General features: G+C 37.9%; 1 protein-coding gene across 1 annotated transcript in view; it reads left to right on the top strand.

Moving 5' to 3' along the window:
• The window catches only part of FAM185A (family with sequence similarity 185 member A), a 40,413-nt gene that overhangs the window by 6,632 nt on the left and 13,143 nt on the right, over positions 1 to 20,638 (top strand). The window contains exons 2-5 of the mRNA XM_027896510.1: positions 1,544 to 1,653; positions 5,123 to 5,215; positions 9,694 to 9,832; positions 13,641 to 13,682. Coding sequence (XP_027752311.1) covers positions 1,544 to 1,653; positions 5,123 to 5,215; positions 9,694 to 9,832; positions 13,641 to 13,682 — 384 coding nt within the window. The remainder of the gene's footprint in view (positions 1 to 1,543; positions 1,654 to 5,122; positions 5,216 to 9,693; positions 9,833 to 13,640; positions 13,683 to 20,638) is intronic.

Raw genomic sequence — 20,638 nt, 5'->3', positions numbered from 1 at the left:
GTGTATCATAGAGTTTACTTGAATTAAAGTAATGTAGTTTGACTACAGTCTTGGTCATGGGATCTTTTTCTTGGAACTCTTCTGTGAAGAAGCTAAGAAAATAGTATCTGCAAATAAAGCAACATTCTGGGAATTATCCAGCCCACCTCTCATAGCCTGCTTTCTTAGGGCATTGTTACTTGTGAACACAGTCTATATCCTTCACTAAATTTAACTTCTTTGCTTACTGGGGCAATAAAGTAATACACTTGCAGCAAAAATTTTGTGTGTTTTAGCTCTCTCCTTTGGGTTTACTGGTTTGTCAGGTGGCAGAGCTTTCATTTGTTAGGACTCTCAGTCTCTTCATGGTCTTCAGGCTTACTGTCAGCATGGTTCCAGCTCATGTCCTGGGCAGCAGGCTCTGCTGGGTCACGGGTCTGTCTAACTTGGGAATCTCATGGGGACAAAAGCTGGTTATGCGTACTCTGATTCTTCTTCTGGTACTGCTGGTCACTTTAGTGGGCAGTGGAGGTAAAGGAAGGACTTTCACATGTGCTTAAGTGAAGGTTTCTTTCCCAGCTAAACTCCTTTTCTTCAGAGAGTAGTGGGGCTCACTATCTCTCTTAGTCTTTCAGTTATGTATCTTGCAGCAAACACTTCTGATTCCTGTTTTCTTTTTCTCCTTTCTGCCTTCTATCCTTAGAAGAACAAAACCACTTTTTTTCCTCTTCTGCCTTTACCTTTTGCCAGTCATTGTGGTGATCATTAATACAAGTTATTATCAATATAGTCACAATCTGCAGACTTAACGTTGTTGAACTTCTTCCCAGTTCCTTAGACTCAGGAGTGAGCTCAAGTGGTAGAAGAGATGCTTTTGCTGCTTTATTGTGTACAAGACCTAGTGATTTTTTTTTGTGGGAGCATGAACAGTAACAAGGTGAGGTGATTCAAACTGGAGGCAAACATGCTGCTTCATGCCAGGAGAGTAAGTCAGCTTTCCAGAAGGCTGGGGAAGAATGACACAAGCAAACACTTCTATACCTGGGTTTGGGTTGTGCCACTGGCTAGCTGAGCAGCACAAACCTAAGCAAGGCCTATGTATTTGTGTTGTTGGACCTCTATGTGTGGTCTCAGACAACCTGCCAATCTTCCACCTCAAAAACCCGTGTCAGGGTGCCCAGATGTTTCAGGAGAGTTTCTAACAGAACTGGTGACTGGGGTAGCTGTGAGATGGAGTGGAGTTGAAAACAATAAAACTTCACCGAGGAACCACACCCTGCTGATTCCTTGCCAGAGGTTACAGTCACTCTGCTGCCTCTTAATGTTCTCTCCTGAAGCTGGAGGGCTTGTACCCAGGCTTATTGAACTTTCAGGGTCGATTGTTGATAGGGAGTAGTCATGCAATTGAAAGCACGTGGTCAAACTTTGCAAGAAGCTTCTAAAGTAAGAAAGAAGCTGCTTTTTTCCCCTACTACAAATAGTTACTACATAAAGTGATCAAACACTGTGTTAAAGAGATCTGACTTTCCTCACTCTGTTGCTAATAAAACTCTTTTAATTCTAGATTTGGATATCAAAACATCAGGGACTGGCTGCGTGAAGATTCAGAAAATAGAATGTGACAACTGCAAAATAGAAACGGAGAAGGGGACTAGTGTCTTGCAGTCAATAAAGGTACAGAGAACCCTCTCAGACAGTGTTTGAAAAGGGATTGTGTAGTGGAATATAGTATAAAAATTTAAATACCAGTTAAGTTTTGGAGATGAGAAGTACTCAGATATTTCTCGTTATAATGCTTGTAGTATGTATGTAGCACCTCACCTTTAATTATTGCATACAATTACGACACAAAGTCCATGCATGAGTGATAGCCAAAGACAGCACAAAGAGTGACAGCAGTAAACCTGATCTCTGTCTGCCCTGCCCCTCAATGAAAAAAGATACACTGAGATTTCCTGTCTAGAGGGTTAATAGCTATGCCTGCTCAATCAAGACACTGCTGTTTTTTTTTTTTTTTTTTTAATAATTGATATATCAGTGCTATTGACAAACCCTTTAGGGTACTTCTCAATCAGGAGTTACACTTCACATGTGCAAAATACCTGACTGAAATATATCTGATAAATACTGTATAATATCATAGTCATGACCTCCTTGTTCTTCAAGGTTAAGACTTCAACATTGCTGACATAAGCTTTTGTAAAACTATTCACAGTTTATCTGACTTGTGTGCTATTTGGAACCAAATTGACTTGAAGATTTGGAATTGTACCTGCAGGAATTGATATAAATTCAAAAGAAGGGCATTTCAGATATGGCAATTTCTAAGTTTAAGTTTGGGTGTCTTTTTTTTCTTTTTTTTTTTTTTTTTTGATAGGAAAAATCAACATTTTTCTCTACTGTGGTAAGAGATGATTTTATAATGCACATGGGGGAAAATGAACCTAGGCGGAGATTTAGTCTACAAAAGAGTTAGGTTTACTTACTCCACCTTCAGTGAACTACACACAACCTGCACCTTTCAGGTTCTGTGTAACTGGTCTTATTAGTCATATGAAGGTAACGAAATCTAACAACAAGTTAACAGTACTAACAGTACTAACAACAGTGTTGCCTGTCTAAAACTTTGGTTAAAAATTACTCTGTACAATAATGACAGTAGCAGTGCATGAGAAACTACATAATATGAGAAAACAAAGTGGTTTTAACCAGCAATAATAACAGTAATCACAGCCTGCCATCATGTCAAGAATTTTTATGATGTCTTGGAAAAAGTGGATATTGAGGAAAGACTGCTAACTAATATCCTGGGAATCTTGTCTCAAACACAATATGAGATGTGAAAAATCTTGAATTTTAAAAATTGGGTCAGTTCTGCTTTCCTTGAGACTGTATTGAACTGAAAAGAAGGCTGCAAAGTCACCATTTTGGAGCTTTTGTGACCAGCTCCTTCATGGTCTCCCTATAGTTCAGATGAGCTTAGTGTTGCTTTTTATTTCTGTCAGCTTTGAGCCTTGCTTGATTGGCAGAATGGCAAATGTAAAAATGGATTCTTCCTCTGTGTGTGCACCTCTGTGTTTCCACTGAGTCGGTGGCCACGGGAAGCTTCTTTGCTCCCTTAAGCCTCAGGTGAGAGGGAGAACTCTGTTCCAGAAGCCATTTAGAATTTTGATGTATCAAGAAAGAATGGCAGATTTCAACTGAAATTCTTTTTAAAACAAAGGTTCGTTAAATTATAAGGCTTGGGCTTTTTTAAACCTAAGTATTCTTTTGTGTTATGAGAGGTGATTGCTTGTCTTTGTTCTAGTTACTGTGATGGCTTTAACAAATAGTACTAAAGAAGATGTGTTGCCACTCTTGGGTTTTATTGACTCTGAAGTAGTGAGATGAAGGGTTTGAATTAAAATTGCAACCCTATAGGTATTTGCAGGAGTAAACAGCTGTTCAGTTACTGTATCTCTTAGCCATACAGCCAGGCTTTAGCCTCATCTTGTTTTTAAGAAGTATTGTAGTTCTAGTAAGGGGATTGGAACTCATTTTTTCTAACACAGCTTCAGGAATTATACTCTCTATTTCAATGAAGCAGAATCATTAGTAAGAAACAGAAGTATTAACCTTTAGGGTTTTTCCAAAACTACTAAAACCCTTATAGACAAGATGCTGTGGTGGAGGACAAGACTTGATTCTCCTTTAGGGAATGTGCTTTTCGGAGCAAACTGAAGTGACAGTGCCCTCTCCTGGATGGATTAAAACTGTTCAATATTGCTTCACTGTCATGCTGTTCACAGACCTCATTGACTTAACACAGCAGGAGACCCTTTCTTTTCAGTAGAGAGCAAATGATCATTGATCAATGAATGACTTTAAATAAAAGAATCAGGTCATGTGGAGATTACTAGGAAACATCTTCAGAACTGCTAATTCTCTTGCCTTGCTACAGACTGCAAGAAGCTGTTTGTATAACTTAAACCTCGAAAGTTATGCTGCTTTTTGGTAGACTCTAAGGTGTCCTTACAAAAGACCTGGAGATATCATATCTATTTTCCTTCATCATGGATGCTAATGCTTCAACAGTAAAGATGAGTATTCTGTGTGAGGTTTTTTAATGGATTTTGTCTGGCAGTTTTGGTGCAGTAGGCATTACCCAGCCAGTGGGATTTGTTGAGGGTTGCTTTACTGGGATTTTTTTTCAGTGGTGTGGGGTTTTTTTACTTTTTAGTTAGCTAAAGTGGAGTTCACCTCTCCCTTCCACCTAGGTCAGCTGATGGCAGCAGTATTTGCAAAATACAGTTATGCTGTCTAGGTCTTCTTCAGATTATGAATTATTGACAAATTCTTTATTGAGAAAGCAGTGCTGTTTCTTTTTAATTTTTTCCTGCTCTTATCGCAGTCTGTCAGCTTAGCAGTGACAGAGACCAGAGAGACCTTTAATTTTGTTTGCATGTTCAGCAATTACTTCTGACTCTGTGACTGTGCCAGTGGTAACAAGAGTTTCCAGGCATCTCACACACGTTCAGTGGAAGACTGAGTTCCCTCTTTCTTCCCCGCTCCTTCTTTTAACAAGTAGTGAGTGAATGTTTTTTTAGTTAAAACAAAAATGACAACAAAAAACCAACAACAAAAAACCCCACTACAACCACCCACCTATATTGAAAATCAAGGGGAAAGGTGACTTGTTTTGAGTTTGACTCCACTGGAAAAGTAGAGAGCATGTAGTGACAGGACAAGGAGGAATGGCCTCAAACTGAAAAAGAGTAAGCTTAGATTAGATATTAGAGAAGAATCCTTTACTGTGAGGGTGGTGAGACACCAGAACAGGTTGCACAGAGAAGCTGTGGATGCTCCATCCCTGGAAGTGTTCAGGGCCAGGTTGAATGGGGCTTTGTGCAACCTGGTCCAGTGGAAGGTATCCCTGCCCATGGCAGGAGGGTTGGAATGAGCTGATCTTAAAGTTCCACCCAACCCAAGCCATTCTATGATTCTATGCAATAAACATTTGGCAATCACTTGAGGAGAAACCTTCACAGTAAAATGGAAATTTGTCATCCAAGGTGGTTAATGTGGTACAACTTGAAAAATAAGAACTTATTTTTAAATTATGGTTGTCCTAAGTGTGTGATTTTTTTTTTTAAACCTTTTTCAGAGCCATAAAATCGATATACGGACAAATGGTGGCAAAGTCATTGGTCTTGGAACACTTTATGGAAATACAGATATTTGTGCAACAGAAAAGGGGGTAAGTAGGAAGTAAAATGCTCTTCAGTGGCTTATTCAGTTTGTCTCTTACAAAATTACTGAATCTTAGGAATGTGCTAAAGAATATTTAATGACCCTCACTGGTTTGTCATTTCACTATTTCTTACATTTTTCTGCTAAATTATCTTATGCTTGATTTGGATAAATAAACAGGCTCCACAGACAGAATGGGAATAAGCATGTGATCGTTGCCTCAGCACAGAGGTTGTGCTGACTGATACAACCCATCAGCTTTAATTATTTAGACCCTCACAACAATCCTAAACTTTCTCCTTGGGTGATACCCGGGCACTTGAATTCTGCTGTAGGCCCAGGAATTTACTTTAGTGTCTCATAAATAGTGTCTTTATATTTGCACATGCTGGACACTTCCAGCATTATGTGGTGGTAAGAATGGAAGAGTAGAAGGTTTTGCAGATTTCTTCGCAACTGAGGAAATATAATCACATCTTGCTCTGAGATGAAGTGTGAAGAATCACAAAGAGAACAGTTTTGTAGAGAAGTAAGCAGCTTGCTTTTTTTCAGTAGGTGGCAGTATGAGACAAACCAAGCTACTGTAATCTGGTTTTGTTTCTTGACAGAAGTAGTCCATTCTCCTTTATTTAAAATAATATAGAGCTAAAGTCCCTTACATAATGCCACAGTTCTCACACCCAGTGTTGTTTTGAGGCTCAACTTGAATGTTTAGGTATCATAATGTCCATGCAACTGGTTGCATTAGGGATCATTAGATCTGAAGCATTGCTGCACAAACATGCAGAGCTGAGCCAAGTCTGGAAGCAGCTTGGATGTGTGCTCTGTCAGGTATCCTTTGAACCAACAGTACTGGGAAGAATCAGGAAGAGTGTGGGTAACTCTCCCTTGCCAAGGATATATTTGAGACCAACCTATTAAGTTCTAGACATCCGAAATCAGCTCTGTGAAGTGCCATTTGACATTGTTGTACACCTTGTACCTTGGGTTCTGAGATCATATGCTCACTTACATGGAGCCAGCTGTGAGCTGTTCTTAATGCCCTGCTGTAAACTAAGCAACTTGCCATCGGATTTTCCAAAACCTGTCAGTGTTAAATTATTTATGTTTCCTTGTAGTGGGTGCTAAACTGCCTTTTATGTAATAAATGTAATAATTAAATTTGTATCTGTGTGAAAATATAATTCATGAAATTGTTTTGCTCTGAGCCTTCAAATGCTTTTAAAAAATTTTACTCTTTTCAGACTCATTGTCCTTCTGAAACAAAAAACTACATACTAATGAAGTGTTTCTTTGTGGTCATTGCAGACTACAATATTTCTGTAGCCTGTAATATTGCTAGAAGTCTCTTTCTGTTGTAAAGTTGCAGTAACTTGAGTGGAGTGTAAGGCATTTTAACAGGAATTCATAGTTATGGAACAATACTTCAGCTCGTGGTATTGAACTCACTAACAAACTTTGCAGTGTAGTTAAGAAGGACTGACATTTCTCAGTTGGCCACTTCTGTTAATAATCAGTCAGTGTTGTGTCTCCTGTGTGTGTTTCATGAGATGTTTCCTCCATCAGTTGCAGTCATCACTATGTGGTTATGGCTCTGTCAGCATTTCCAGCCCCCTCCTGGAGGTGGACAGGGGGAGGATGTGGTAAAAGGCACTAAACACTTCAGAAACTGAGAATATTTTTGAGGGGGGAAATTGGAGAATACCCTTGTAAGATGTTTGAGCAAGGACAGCACAAAAAGGAGGGCCAAGAGCAGGAATATGTATGTATATGTCTTATTTAAACATAGAAAGATGGTAGTTTTCATCTTGAAAATGTTTTCAGGTACAAAGACATTGTCAATCTGGTTTACAACAACAGACTGACCCCTTTTCTTTAAAGAGCAAGAAACTAATTGGGCCCTTCCAACTCAGAATATCCTGTGATAATAAGGGGAGGAATGTTAACCTGAGCATGTGGTCAGTCTCAGCAACTGCAACCCTCGAGGCTCTGCTCTCAAGGGAAGGAATTTCTCCAGAAAACCTGGTGGTTCAGTGGACAAAAATAATGAGATTTGTTTGACTGAGGAGTCATTAGCTAATCTGTGCCACAGGGGCTTTTCTATAACTCTTATTTAGCAGTGCCAGCCATCTGTGTTCTTCTAAAAATCCACAAGAGTTAAAGAATTTGAGACTGAAAATATATTTACTCTCAGGAAAAAGCAATCTTATTTTTTTCCATACTTTCCCCAAAAGTATTAAAAAATGCTTTTTTAGTCTTACACTTGATCAGTCTGACTTCCCTCTTCCCCCACCTCCCTTCAGCTTTGTGTTATTCTGAAACCAATGCTCTTGGTATTAGTAATTTTTGTTTTATTGTTTATAGTGACTTTTTATCTGGAATCAAAACAACTCTTTTTATTACTGTACATTTTTAAGAAAGGTAGTTGAGACTGGGACACAAAACGTGTTGGTATGTGAAATTGTTTATAATAAAGCTCTTAATTTTTAAATAAGATGATATATCTTAATAGAGTCAAAACTTGCATTCTTTAGTAACAGATGTAGCTTTTTGAACTTTCCTTTGCCTGTTTTGGAATGCCACAAGGCAGACAGTTTGTACCCAAACTATGCAGATATTTTTTTTATTCCTCCCCGTTAGAGAGAGGCACACTTTATTTTCATTGTGCTGATAGCGATGATAGCCCTGCTAAAATTGAAAATGTTCTTTGCAAGTCATTTAAGTCTCTTTAGAGCAGGTTTAGATCACAGAGACTAAAATGACAGTGGCTTTTCTTTTACCTGTTGCTGTGCCCATGTGTCACAGCAGGTTTGCACTTGGCTATCCAGGGGGAGGGAGTAGTGAAGTAGTCTGGGGGAAACATACTGAGGACATGTTTAAGGTCTCCACTTATTAGGGTTTTGTTAGAAGCATTGCAAGATGAAAAACTGAATTACTGTCCCTTTCAATATTGACAAATTATGCCTTAATATCATTGGTTTTTGTTTACTGTTGATGCTGCTTAGAACTATGGTACATAATCTAAGCAGTACCTGCAGAGATTGTAAATATTGACTGTCAAGTATCTCTAATCCTAGCACAGCATTTTGATTTTCTTAAAGGTTGATATATCTTGTTACATTCTTGGAGATGTAATTTATATTGTAGCATCATGGCAAAAGTCTTAAGACAATAGTCCATTCTGTAATCTTATGGCTAAAGGTGTAAACACAGCATAAAGCCCAGCAGGTATGGACTGGTAAGGCCACAGTATAATTTGGCTGTCATATGATCACCATCCTCTCTATCTCACTTTTTGGGACACAATATAGCATTGAGTTTGTGCAGCACTAGTGGCTATTTTTCAGAAAGGCTCTTGCTTCATCCATAGCTTATAATTTATATAATGTAACACTGGAAGGGATAGCAGACTTATTACTTTATATTAACTTTTTTTCCACAGGGTGGCAATGCTAAAATGACAAGGAGGATTCAGAGATAATTTGAGTAAGCCACAGTTTAATCTAGAAGGCTGTGTATCATTTCCTGTAATGAATAAGGATTTTGTGCAGTTCACTGAAAGTTTGCATAAGCAAAATAAAACCAAATTGAATAGGGGTAAAGTACGAACTATTGTGTGTCTCCATCATAGATCAAATTTAACTGAGAAAGAGTAGACTTAAATTTCACATGGTTGTTGCATAAGCATGTGAATTGTTCTGGTTTTGTTCAAATAGGTTTACGTTATATCAGGACTTACCACCATCTTTACATAGATAATCTTATCTAATGCCTTTTATTTACCAAATCCATAGTGCCACTTTTGAAACTCTATCCTTTCTCTCCATTTCTGTTGAAAAGAAGTAGAAATGGAGCTCTTATCCCTGTTTTTTCAAGGCTTTGTATGTCTTGAGGTTAAAGTCCAAGAACAGAAGCCTGAGTAACCAAGGTAATATGAACATTTATACTGAGAAAAGGAGCAGTTGTGGCCCTTTTTACCAAACCTTCACCAGAGCCACGAAGTTAGTCAGTTGAAAATCTTCATAAATAGCTGTGTATAACAAAGACAGTGGATGTTTCAGTTTGTGGTGACAGAAAGCTCATCACCAAGTCTCCAAGTATCATAATGCTGTATGAATGTTCAGTCTTCATTATTGAATTATATTCATTATCCTTTCTTACTTCTCAAAATTGTTTTCACTTTTAAAAATTAAATCAAGGGGTTTTTTTTTCCATTTATGACTAGTTGAGTTCTTCACCTGAATGATAGATGTAATAACTCATAGGAATGTTGTAAAGAGTCATTTGTTCTTTGGGCAGAGCTCTTAGGTGAAAAGGGTTTTTGTTTTGTCTTCTGTAGCTTTTAACTAAAAACTTGATTCTGTTAATTCTGCACCAACAACTGCCTTCCATTTGTTTTGTGTCTTAATAGTGTTACTTTCCTCAGCCTTTTCAAGCTGTGATGACAAGTTTTCCATTATGTTTATTTAAGTTTGTTTCTCTTAGAGTGTAAATATAGAGAAGCTGCAAGGGACAACCATCAACATATCTACTGAAGATGGGCTCCTGAAAACTAAATATCTCTATGCAGAATCGTCCTCTCTCTCTTCAGGAGCTGGTGATATTATGCTGGGAAGTGTTCATGGTAAGAAGGAAAATCAGTCACAAATTTAGCTACTTTGAAGGTGTTCATGATGTTCACAGTAACAAATGGACTAATGCAATAGACTATCACTAAATCATAAAGTGTATGAACAAAACAGCTCTATCTGTATTAAAGATGGAATTGACTTTTGCCACCTAGCAGATTGTATTTATTTTTAAAAACAATTTTATAAGCACACTTGTGAACAGCAAAAAGTTTGTATTATGGGAAAGAAGCGTCTCACATATTAATAACATTGAAATATTTTAAAATTCAGCAATGAAAATTATACTAAAAGTTGTAAAGAGACTTCTCTCTCTCTCCCCATCCTTTTTTTTCTTCATAGGAGAATCAAATATTAGAGGATCTACTAAGAATATCATAAAAGGCAATAGTAATTAGAAGGTTTTAGCAGCAAGAGCCTCTGTGTGTGCTGGCACCTTAAATTATTAATGGAATGGTGGCAGTTTCTGTTCTTTGAGTGGGGAAGAAGTCTCTAATCCATCCACCCTTTAATGTCCTTCACCTAGAACTGACACTAACTACAGTCTTTTATTTAAACAGCAGTTGAGATTCAAATGTCGTGTGGTTTTCTAATTAAACAAAACTCCCACTGAATTCTGACTGTGCTGTAATGTGCTTGTGGTGATTTAACGTCGAGTTAAACAAATTGGAGAATGTACAAGGAGTGAAAATTACTCAGCTCTGTCTGAGTTCCAGATTTTCAGCTATATGCCTCATGAACAATTTGCTTCAATTTCTTTGCAATTTTATGTTGTCATCTTGCTTGAGAAATTAATTTTGTCTCTTCCTTAAAGGAGCAACTGCTCTGTTCATTTATAATAAATGTAAGAATTGTTTCTAAACCTGTTAGGTAAAGTTTGCTTGGGTATGCATAGGCAGAAATAAATGGTGCTTCTTTTCTTGTTATTGTATTTTTCTAACATGTAGGCTGTATTGTTGTGCTGTGATCAGTTTGTGAGCATGTTCATTCCTCTGTGAACATCCAAAAGTTTATTTTTATATTCTTGGTACAAAAATGAAATCATAACTGCTGTAGCTACTGACTTGCTTTTGTAGTAATGCTTCATTGTCATTTAGCTGAAGAACCATGTGAAACCAGATAGAATTGTATCCAAATTATACAGACATTTCTTCTTGCTGCATCAACATGAGAAGAATGTCTTTTTTTTTCCTCTGTACCCTGCCATTAGGTAGTTGGAGAGCACAAGAAGATTCCTCCTCAACCTTCTCTTTTTAAAGCAAAACAAACCCAGCTCTCTGAGCATCTGTAGTATGGTCTGGGCCCCTCATCTTCCCAGTGCTCTTCTCTGGCCTCAGTTAAGTACATCAGTGTCTTCCTTGACTGGGAAGCCCGAACTTGGACACAGTATTGTAAATGCAGTCTCACAGGAGGGCTTTCCTTGCTGTCCGTATTCCCAGTCATCCAGCTCAGTGTGCAGCTGAGTGTCTACTGGCTCCTACTGGAGTTGGTGTCCATCAAGATGCTCAGGTCCTTAACTGCAAAGCTTCCTTGCAAACAGCACTCAGTTTTTTACTGCTTTGCATCAGTAAAGGCAGTGCAGTACAATGTTTGAGCTTGGCATTCTATAATCCCTCCTGAAAAATACCTCTCGATATACCAGAGTGTGTTCCATAAATTTCAGCCGTTTCTGGATTTCACTATATATAAAGGGGAATTGTAGACATTAATTTTATTTTCATTCCTATTTAGGTACTTCTGATGCAAATTCAAAGTGCAAAGTCAAAGTGGTAAAAAGCTGAATAATGTTTTTTTCCTTTTTTTGTGCATCAGAATAACCCTGCCCCCTTGACAGCCTCCAATACAAATTGAAGGAGGGGAAATAACACAGTGTAAAATGTTACCTTTATTTATATCCCAAAAGTCATCTTTTGCTCTGGGTCCTATACTGATCCTAACTTGCAATACTGTAATTTGAAGTTTTACAATGTTTGTGGAGAGGCAAAGCTTGTAGGTGATGGAAAATGTAACTATTTCTTCAGAAGCAACAAAAACCCAAAACACTAAACCACTGTCTTCAAGATTCTGCTAAAACAGTTATATGCTGGATGTCATAGTATTGCACCACAATGCTGAAGTCAGTTGGTTTTAATAATCAAACTAGTCATTACCTCTACTCAGGTCTTTCTCTCTTTGCCCTTGGTGTGCCCAAGAAATACTAAGTTTCGTGTTGGCCTTCATAGAACAATTACATGACCAAAAGTGCAGTTCTGTGCACTGTCTGTAGGCAGTGCAGGTCACAACACAGCAGCACATTTCTGTCTGCTTTAAAACCAGCTTTTGTTCTAGCTGAATGCTTGAAGTGAGCTTTTCACACTAACACTGACATTGTCGAACATGAGTTGTATCTGCCATGTGAGTCTGTGGTTAATAGGAGTTTGATTTCTACATGTTTAATGTTTTTCAAGGACGTGCTTGTCAAAATGGAAAATAAAACACCCAGAGAAACAAAGAACAATGATAACAGTTCTAAGGATACTCTACCTTCAGCTAATGGGAGTTGCTGGCTGACAAAACCCTAGGTCTTGTTGTAGGTTGTACAAAACTAAGTACTAGTCATGATAAAATGGGGAAAAGGGTGGGACAATTATAGCATGCCTTTTAAAAACAGCAAAGAGTAAGGCCAAACATATTTCAAGTTCATTGAAAAATACTTTTTTTCCTGCTCTGATTTTCAGAACCCATAAGTATTTTGTACCGTGTGTGTGCTTGAAAAGATAGATTTAAGACTGTTGATGATAGGCTGCTTTTCTAGCTTTTGGCCCATGAACCACTAAGAAAAATACAGGTCATATACAGTGGAATGCACTCGGCCCTAATGGTTGTTTACTACTGTGTAATTACAGAAAATAGGGCAGAGCTTGATCCATGTGCAATTTGGAAAGATCTGAAAATTGTGAATCCTGTATATTACTAAATCGGACTCGATTACTGCGATCAACCTTATTCTTCATTTTGTCATCCTCTTGGGAGGATGAGAGAATGGCAGGAATGACATGTTGTGGTTTAGTTTTTAAATTAAAGCATTTTCTGAGAGACATTTATACATGGAACTGTGGAATCTTCTACAATTCCGTTAGACTGTTAGTGGTATAGATGCCTTTTCTGTTACGAGGTGTATCTGTCCTCCTGGCTTCTCCTGATGATACAGGTAAAGGGGAAGGATATGTATTCTGAAACTGAGGCTGAAACACCAATGCCTGTTCAAAGTTTTGTGCCTTCACACACTTTTGTTTGATGTTCTCTGGTTTGTCCAACATACTCAGACCTCACTGAAGTCAATGGAAAGCATTGATTGTGGGTTGTCACACACATAAGGATAAGTTTGGAGGAAGTAGGTAATGTTCAGTGGGTCCAGGAAGTAGACTTTGAAGATAAAGCACAAAATTCCCTCTGGGAGAGATGGGGTATACCTACATAAAAGAAGGAAAATAGAAACTGTTTATATTACTTATCCTATTGAATTACTTAAATGATGCATAGTGCTGTTGTAGGCATCAGAGCAACTGAAAAAAACCCCAACAACCCAAAAAAAAAAAAAAAAAAGGAAGTACTGTGCATTAGCCTTACAATACCTCTCTGCTTTTTTTAATCCCTCACATCCATGCTGTTCCTGGCTTTACTCAGTGTTTTCTTGGCTGGAATCACTTTGTTGTTACCCACATGTTATGAGATTTTTGTTTGTAAAGCAATAATATAGAAAATAAATTAATATGAATATATTTAAGTAGTATAGTTTTAACATTTTTCCTCTTTTCATAATAGGTAACACCACCCTTCAGACCAAAACAGGAAGTATCACAGTAGGTACGTTTCACCGTCTCTTTTATCTCTTGCTCTTTTCTTCTCCTTTCTAAAAGCTAAATATTCACAGGGAAACTAAAAAGGAGGTGACTTGGCACAAATGGTTTTGCCCATTTACCCTTTTCTTTTTCAGGAGTAGCCCTAGTAGCTGTGGAGCTGAACGAGATCCTTTCCAAACTTTGCTGTCAGCCTTTTGTAGTTGGGCAAGGCACGATATCTCACTTTTGACACCCAATACTCTTCTGGGCATTGCACAAATTAAACTGAGTCTAGATGACACCTTTTAGATTAAGTGGAATAAAAAGACATAAGAAAACACTAAGTGTACATCAAACAGTGTTTTGCTTTTAACTTAGTTCTCTATTGTTGATATAAATTTTTAGCTGTGTTTAATTTTTCTATCAGGAAGTAATAATCATTGATGTATTACATATTCAGGTGCTGGGGGGGAAGGCTTGTGACACTTTCAGCATTTCCAAACTATTATGCTAATTGTTTTCCCTTCAGAAGTGAAAACTGTTCATGAGTTTTCTTTTGTGAATTTGGGCATTTATATGACAGGATAACTCAGAGTTATCAGTTATGGTATATGTTCTATCATTGTGTTTTATAGTACATAAACACAAAATGAGAAACTGAAATTCTGGTTATTACTGTGGCAGAAAATTGAGGTAACATATTGGTAGATAAGGCTCGGTGTCTTCTGAATGTCTGTAAAAAGATTTCCCCTTCTGTCAGTGAACTTGGTTATGGGCCCAAATCTCAACGACTCTGCTGATGGTGTTAACTGTAGTCCCTCACTAAACATTGTTCAGGGACAATCTGTACCGTTACAACTCTTCTTGTGTTTCTAAGCAACCTGTATTAACATTCCTGGGGAGTGAATGCAATTCACATTCTTACGAGTTAGTCGTTAAACCACAGAATTAACTCGAGCTTGATAGTCTGTTTTTCCTTCTCTTAAATAAACTCATGGAGTAAGAAATGTGGTTAAATAAAGGCTTCTTAACACAGGAGGTAGCTTTTTCCATCAAAACAGATGATGACTGTTTTCCTTAACTAACCAGGTTCAGCTTAAACATTAAGGCACATCTGACAGTTGGAAGAAACCTTATTTTTCAGATTTCAATTCTGAAAGCATTAGGTAGACTTAATCTTTTACTAAAGCATTAGTATTTTTTTTAAAAGGTAAAAGACTTCTAAGGTCCAGGGGGTTCAACTCTAAAAATGTGAGAAAGAAAATATAAAGCTTCAAGAGAAAGATTTTTTGTTCATGAGAAATTTACACCCCAAGATAGCTTGTTGAATTGCCAGACGCCTAACAGGGATTGGCTGATAGAAAGAGGAAGAACAACTTAGATCTTTCAGCTTCCTTGGTTGGGTTAGGTTGTAGTTATCTGTTTCACCAGAGGCAAGATTTTATCAGTTACATGAAAAGATGCACTAATCTCTAGTTTTTTTGAATGTGTCCATGCTTTTGAGAGATTTATTAACAAGTCAGACTTGAGTTAAGAATGCTGGACTTTTTTTCAAAATATTTTTGGGAAATTACAAGTGACTATTTACAGTTTCTTATTGTTGTATCATTCCACATTAAAACAGGAAATCAATGCTGTTGTCTTTCACTCCCTTTAATTTTCTGCTTTTAGCTATTTAACAAGTAGTTTGATTTGGGGATTTATTTTTGTATGACTTCTTTGTGTAAATCTATTTTTATTTTTTAAAATATTATCTAAAATTCAGTCTGATTTTAATCATACAGCATGTGGCAGTATTTCATACTGACATCATTAAATTAGGAAAGTAGGGATTATTTCTTTTTTTTCTGTACTGTGAGAATTGTTGGTCACTGACAAATTGTTTTCCAACCCTATGCTAGAAGCTTCCTGCTTCTAACAAATGTCTGATGGGTTTTGAATGATTTTTTTAATATAAAACAACCAGACCTGTTTTTACTTCTAATTTGTTACTACTTAAAATAATAATTATAAACCTGAGTTATCTTAGGAATTAATGGAGTTGGAGTAGTTTTTTTTTTTAGAACTAGCCTAATCTTTAACATTTTCATTCAGGAAATTCATAGGAATACTCAAGTTGGAAGGGACAGCAGGAGGTTGCAGAAATACAGAGTGATTGAGGTTGGAAGACACTTGTGGGGGTCATCTTGTCCTGCCCCCATGCTGACACAGTGTCTGGTCTTTAACCTCAACCTCCAGCTCAAAGCCAGGCCAGCTGTGAGGACTGTGAGCTCAAGGCTTTGTCCTGTGCTCTTGAAAACCTCCAAGGATGCAGATTGTACAGCCCCTTTGGGAAAACTCTGCCACTGCTTGACTGGCCTCAGGCGGAAAAAGATTTTCCTATCCAGACAGGAACACTTTCTTCAGCTTCTGTCTGTTGTGCCCTCATCATGTCCCTCTCTGTGGAGCCCATCTTTGCCATTCTGGTCACCTCCTCAGGCACACGGGGGCTGCTGTCAGGTGCTTCAGCCTGTTCTCCCTGCCCAGCCTGCCCTCAACCTCTCCTGTGGGGAAGGTGTTCCGTGCCCTAAGTTGATGCTTCCCCCTGCAGTCACTGATGTCTCCCTTCTCTTGGGAGCTCCAACACTGGTTGCTGCATTCTGGGTGTGGTCTAATAAGTGTGGAGTAGAGGGACATAATCCCTTCCCTTTATAAACTGGCCACGCTCCAGATAACACTGCCAAGTTGCACTTATTTTCTGCCAGGGCACACCACTGGCTCACATTCAGTCCTGCTAGAACTGGCTTATTTCTCAATGTTATTGGTATGGTCTGATTGTGTATTCTCTACTCTGCTGCCAAGCTGAGTTTTCCCCTTCCAGCTCAGAAGACCCATTGCTTTTTCTTACTGAAGTACTTGTGTTTAACCCAATTATGCATTGAAGAAATGAGTCTTCTGTGTTTGGTATAGTCAGAAATGATAAAACTTATGGTGGTTGTTTCATTTCAGAGGAGAGGAAACAACCTTAACCAGCTTATGGGCAGCAAGGATTACTATGGAAAGGAAAACTCTATATAAAGCTCACAGAAATTCTGATTATTTTTTTACAAATACATCAGTGTCACTTGGCCTTACTCTGCTAATTTCTTCTATAACCCAGTCTAGACAACCTGAAGGCTTCAGTGACTTGCTGTGGTGTTCACTGTCTTAAATCAACCAAAACCCAACAGTTAAGAACATTTTGACTTTCTCAAAGATAAACCTTTCAGTAAAGTCCTGACGTGAAAGTGAACTGAGGTGTCCCGAGATCCTGCATAGTGATCAGAGTCATCCTAAGACAATTCCCTAGTACAGCATCATAGAATGGTGAGGCTTGGAAGGGACCTTAAAACTCATCTTGTCCCAAATCCCCCTGCCATGGGCAGGGACACTTCCCACTAGCCCAGGTTGCTCAAGGTCTAATCCAACCTGGCTTTGAACACTGCCAGGGTTGAGGCATCCACAACTTTCCTTGCCAACTGTTCCAGTATCTTACCACCCTCATGGTAAAGTACTGAGACAAAATGTCAGTTTTATTTCAAGAAGGGAATCAATTATGGGGGAAAACCACAGTATTTAAGACCATTTTGGGTAATTGGAAAATAAAACAATAAACAACTTAATGTGTTTAGAAGTAGTACTGCATCTGTGAGAGTCGTCTGATTTGCTAAGTAATCTAGGGAATTTTAAAATTAAAACCTTCATTTCTGAATTCCATTTAAAAAAATTCTGTGCTTCATGAAGTACAGCTCTTAAGTAGTTAAAAAAAAATAAATCCATGTGCACACTTGTCTCTTAATAGCAGTTATTTCTGTTGATCTCATCTGTGCCATCTGCTCAAGTATGTAAATGCTATGGCTGTCATTTTAAGTGTCCTTCATCTTCCAACCCTGTGTCTCAGAAGCTGGTCACCTTCTGTATTCTGCAGATGGATTTTACCTGTAATTTTTTCCCCCCATTATTTCCATCCTTTCTTCCACACTGTGCTATACTAAGGGTGCTGCTTTCCAGGTGGGTTGGAGTCAGCTCCAAAAGTCAGATGCTTTTTCTTATCCCTCGGGTTTCAGGTCATGAAAAGTGGAAGTCCATTATGAGTTAGTATCTACAAAGTTATTACTTGATTTTATTATCAGTCTTTGTTTCCATGTTCCCTTTTCCCCTTTCTGTGTCCATTTGAATGTAGATTATATGGCATTCTAGACAGAGCTTTTGTCCTGGTGAAACTGCTCCTAAAAATTGGAGCATAAAGAGAAAGTAGCTGCTGCCTGAGTATAACAGTATTTTCCTTGCAGCTTAAAAGAACAAACTATTTTATTTCTGTATGTGTTCTATTAGCAAGGAACAGTTTTGGTGATGTTACATTATATATGTTTTACAGCATCTCATATTACAGTGCTGAAGATTCTGCATGTTGTTACTGTAGTTCTTGAGTTTATATTGTATTTGCAGGACTATGTAGGGTTTTCTTTCCTCTTGGAATAGAATAGACTATTTCAGTTGGAAGGGACCTATGAGGATCATCCAGTCCAGCTGCCTGACCAAAGCCTAACGTGTGTTGTTAAGGGCGTTTTCCAAATGCCTCTAAAACACTGACGGGTTTGGGGCATCGACCACCTCTCTAGGAAGCCTGTTCCAGTGTTTGACCACTCCCTCCATAAAGAAATGCTTCCTCATGTCCAGTGTGACCCTCCTCTGGCTCACCTTTGAAGCATTCCCATGTGTCCTTTCACTCGATACCAGGGAGAAGAGCTCAGCACCTCCTTCTCCATGTCCCCTCCTCGGGAAGCTGTAGAGAGCAATAGGTCACCCCTCAACCTCCTTTTCTTCAAACTGGACAAGCCAGATAGTTTGGTTGTGGGTTTTGGGGTTTTTTTTTTTGAACAGATTAAGTTATCCAGAAGAGGCTGTGGCCTTTAAAACCAATGTATATGACTTTAAAATCGAGACAGCAAATACATCATTTAGAGGTAAGAGGGTATTTTGGACAACTTAGTTAGCAGAGGAATTGTTTTCATGAGAGATTTCTTTGCTTTGTGTGTCACATCATTTGTTTTGCCAGGTCTGCATGGTGACTATGGTCAGGACTGATAAGGATTTTTTAGTATTATGTTCAAATAGTCTATTTAGTGAATACATTTCAGTTTCTCACGATATTTTTAATGTGACAGTTTTAGAGCAGCAAACTTAAAGAAGAGAACTTGCCAGTCTTGTATCAATAAGCAGGAATTAAATCATCATCACACTTCAGATATATTGGGAATTTTATACTTTTTCCAATCTTTAATCAAATCATAATAAATATTTTGTGTTTTTCTTTTGAGATCGATTTTGTCACTGATTTTAACATGAACAAGGTCAGTCCTTATGTGCTATTAGGAAAACAATCTTTTTGCTTAGATTTAAGGAAAGGTCACTTGTGTTTAATCTTTTGGTCAGTATTTGGTGGATAAAATGAAGGAAGAAGTGATAACTGAAAGCTGTCTTTGTAGGCCTCTCTGATCTTTGATTGTGTGATCTTTCTGAAGTTATGTGACTTAGGTCTTGTTCTTCAAGCTGTATTTATTTTTCATAAAACTTAACAAAGACTTTGTCAAGGATATCTTGCTTCACTGTGACTTTTTTTTTTTTCCTTTTTCTTTCTAGTACTAGTAAATTAAATAGCTTTAGCTGCTCAAGAGTGACCATCTGTTCCCTTTCCAGTAGAAGGATTTATCCTTGTTTTTCCCCTTGAGCTGTCCTTGGCAAACTCTGAATTCAAACTATACACTTTTTACTTGATTTTACCTTTAATTATTCACATTGATCTCAGCTAAAACTGGGTATATATTTAAAAATAAATTGCCTTAGGTTTGTTCTGTCATAATCATAAAATATGTATTATCTCCATTATTATTTGTTGTGCTTTGTCCTCCCAACCCCTGCTACTAAGTAGGGTATGGGGTAATTTTTCATTGTTGAAATGTTTATTTATTTAAATTTGGGCACTTTTTTGTTATATCACCTCATCTTTGTTTTTTTTAACACCCCCCCCCTTTGTTAGGAGTTAGAGACAAACTTCAAACAGCATCTTTATGGCTTTGCAGAAGGAATGAACAGCTCCAAGTCTCTTGATATTCTTATTTGTATCTAAGCACTTGTGTTTAATATCATAGCCAGAAAATTCATTATATAAATCATATTGTTTTCATAAAATGTCTTTTGTGTTACTTCCATAGGTCAAAGATAAATAATTGTTTACTGTGCCATACTGTAACGTCAGGTTTAGTGTTTAGTTAGTGCTGCCAAAGTTCTTTGTGGTTTTGAAACCACTGCCATGTGAAATTTTGTATTAGTGTTGTACTCTGGGGGTCAAAATCTGGCAAGTCATCCTCCCAAACCAGTGTTCGTCAATGGAAAGGTGTTCCATTTCCCTCGAGGTTGCCTTTTGCTTTCCAGGTGAATCTTTGCCGTGGTGAGCCTGTGCCTGATGCCCTCTCCCTGCACCCTTTCTTCCCTTTTATGCCTTCTCCAAACAGAATCCAATGCCTCACAAAATGAGCATTTTATTTTTCTTAATATATATTAATTGAAAATCTAGAACACTTTGTTCAGTTGTGCAGTGGGACTGCCAGATTCACAAAAGGCATCTTTCCACTGGGAAGAATCTCTCAAGAACTGCTTTTGCATTTGAAGAGTGGGAAGAGAAAGGCTTCACTGAATAAACGTTGTCCCTGTAAAGCACCATCAGCTGGTGGTGGTGTGTGGACTGTTTGCAGTTGTTCTCCCTGGAGAGGGTCACTGTCTTATCACAGGAGAATTTTGTTTCTTCCTAGAAATGATAAAGGCACTTAGTACATGTTCTGTTTTAAGCAGAAGAGTCAAAGGCTGGATATTTCCTGTATCTGTTGCCAACAGAATCGGTCAAGATCATGTGGAGAGTCAGTAATTGGCTGTTACTAAATTTGAATGGGAATATCTGCAAAA

Source organism: Empidonax traillii, unplaced genomic scaffold (genome assembly GCF_003031625.1).
Source record: "Empidonax traillii isolate 1590-97213 ecotype Southwest subspecies unplaced genomic scaffold, ASM303162v1 scaffold501:size454599, whole genome shotgun sequence".
Lineage (NCBI taxonomy): Eukaryota > Metazoa > Chordata > Aves > Passeriformes > Tyrannidae > Empidonax > Empidonax traillii.
This window is presented reverse-complemented; position numbering and strand designations above follow the sequence as displayed.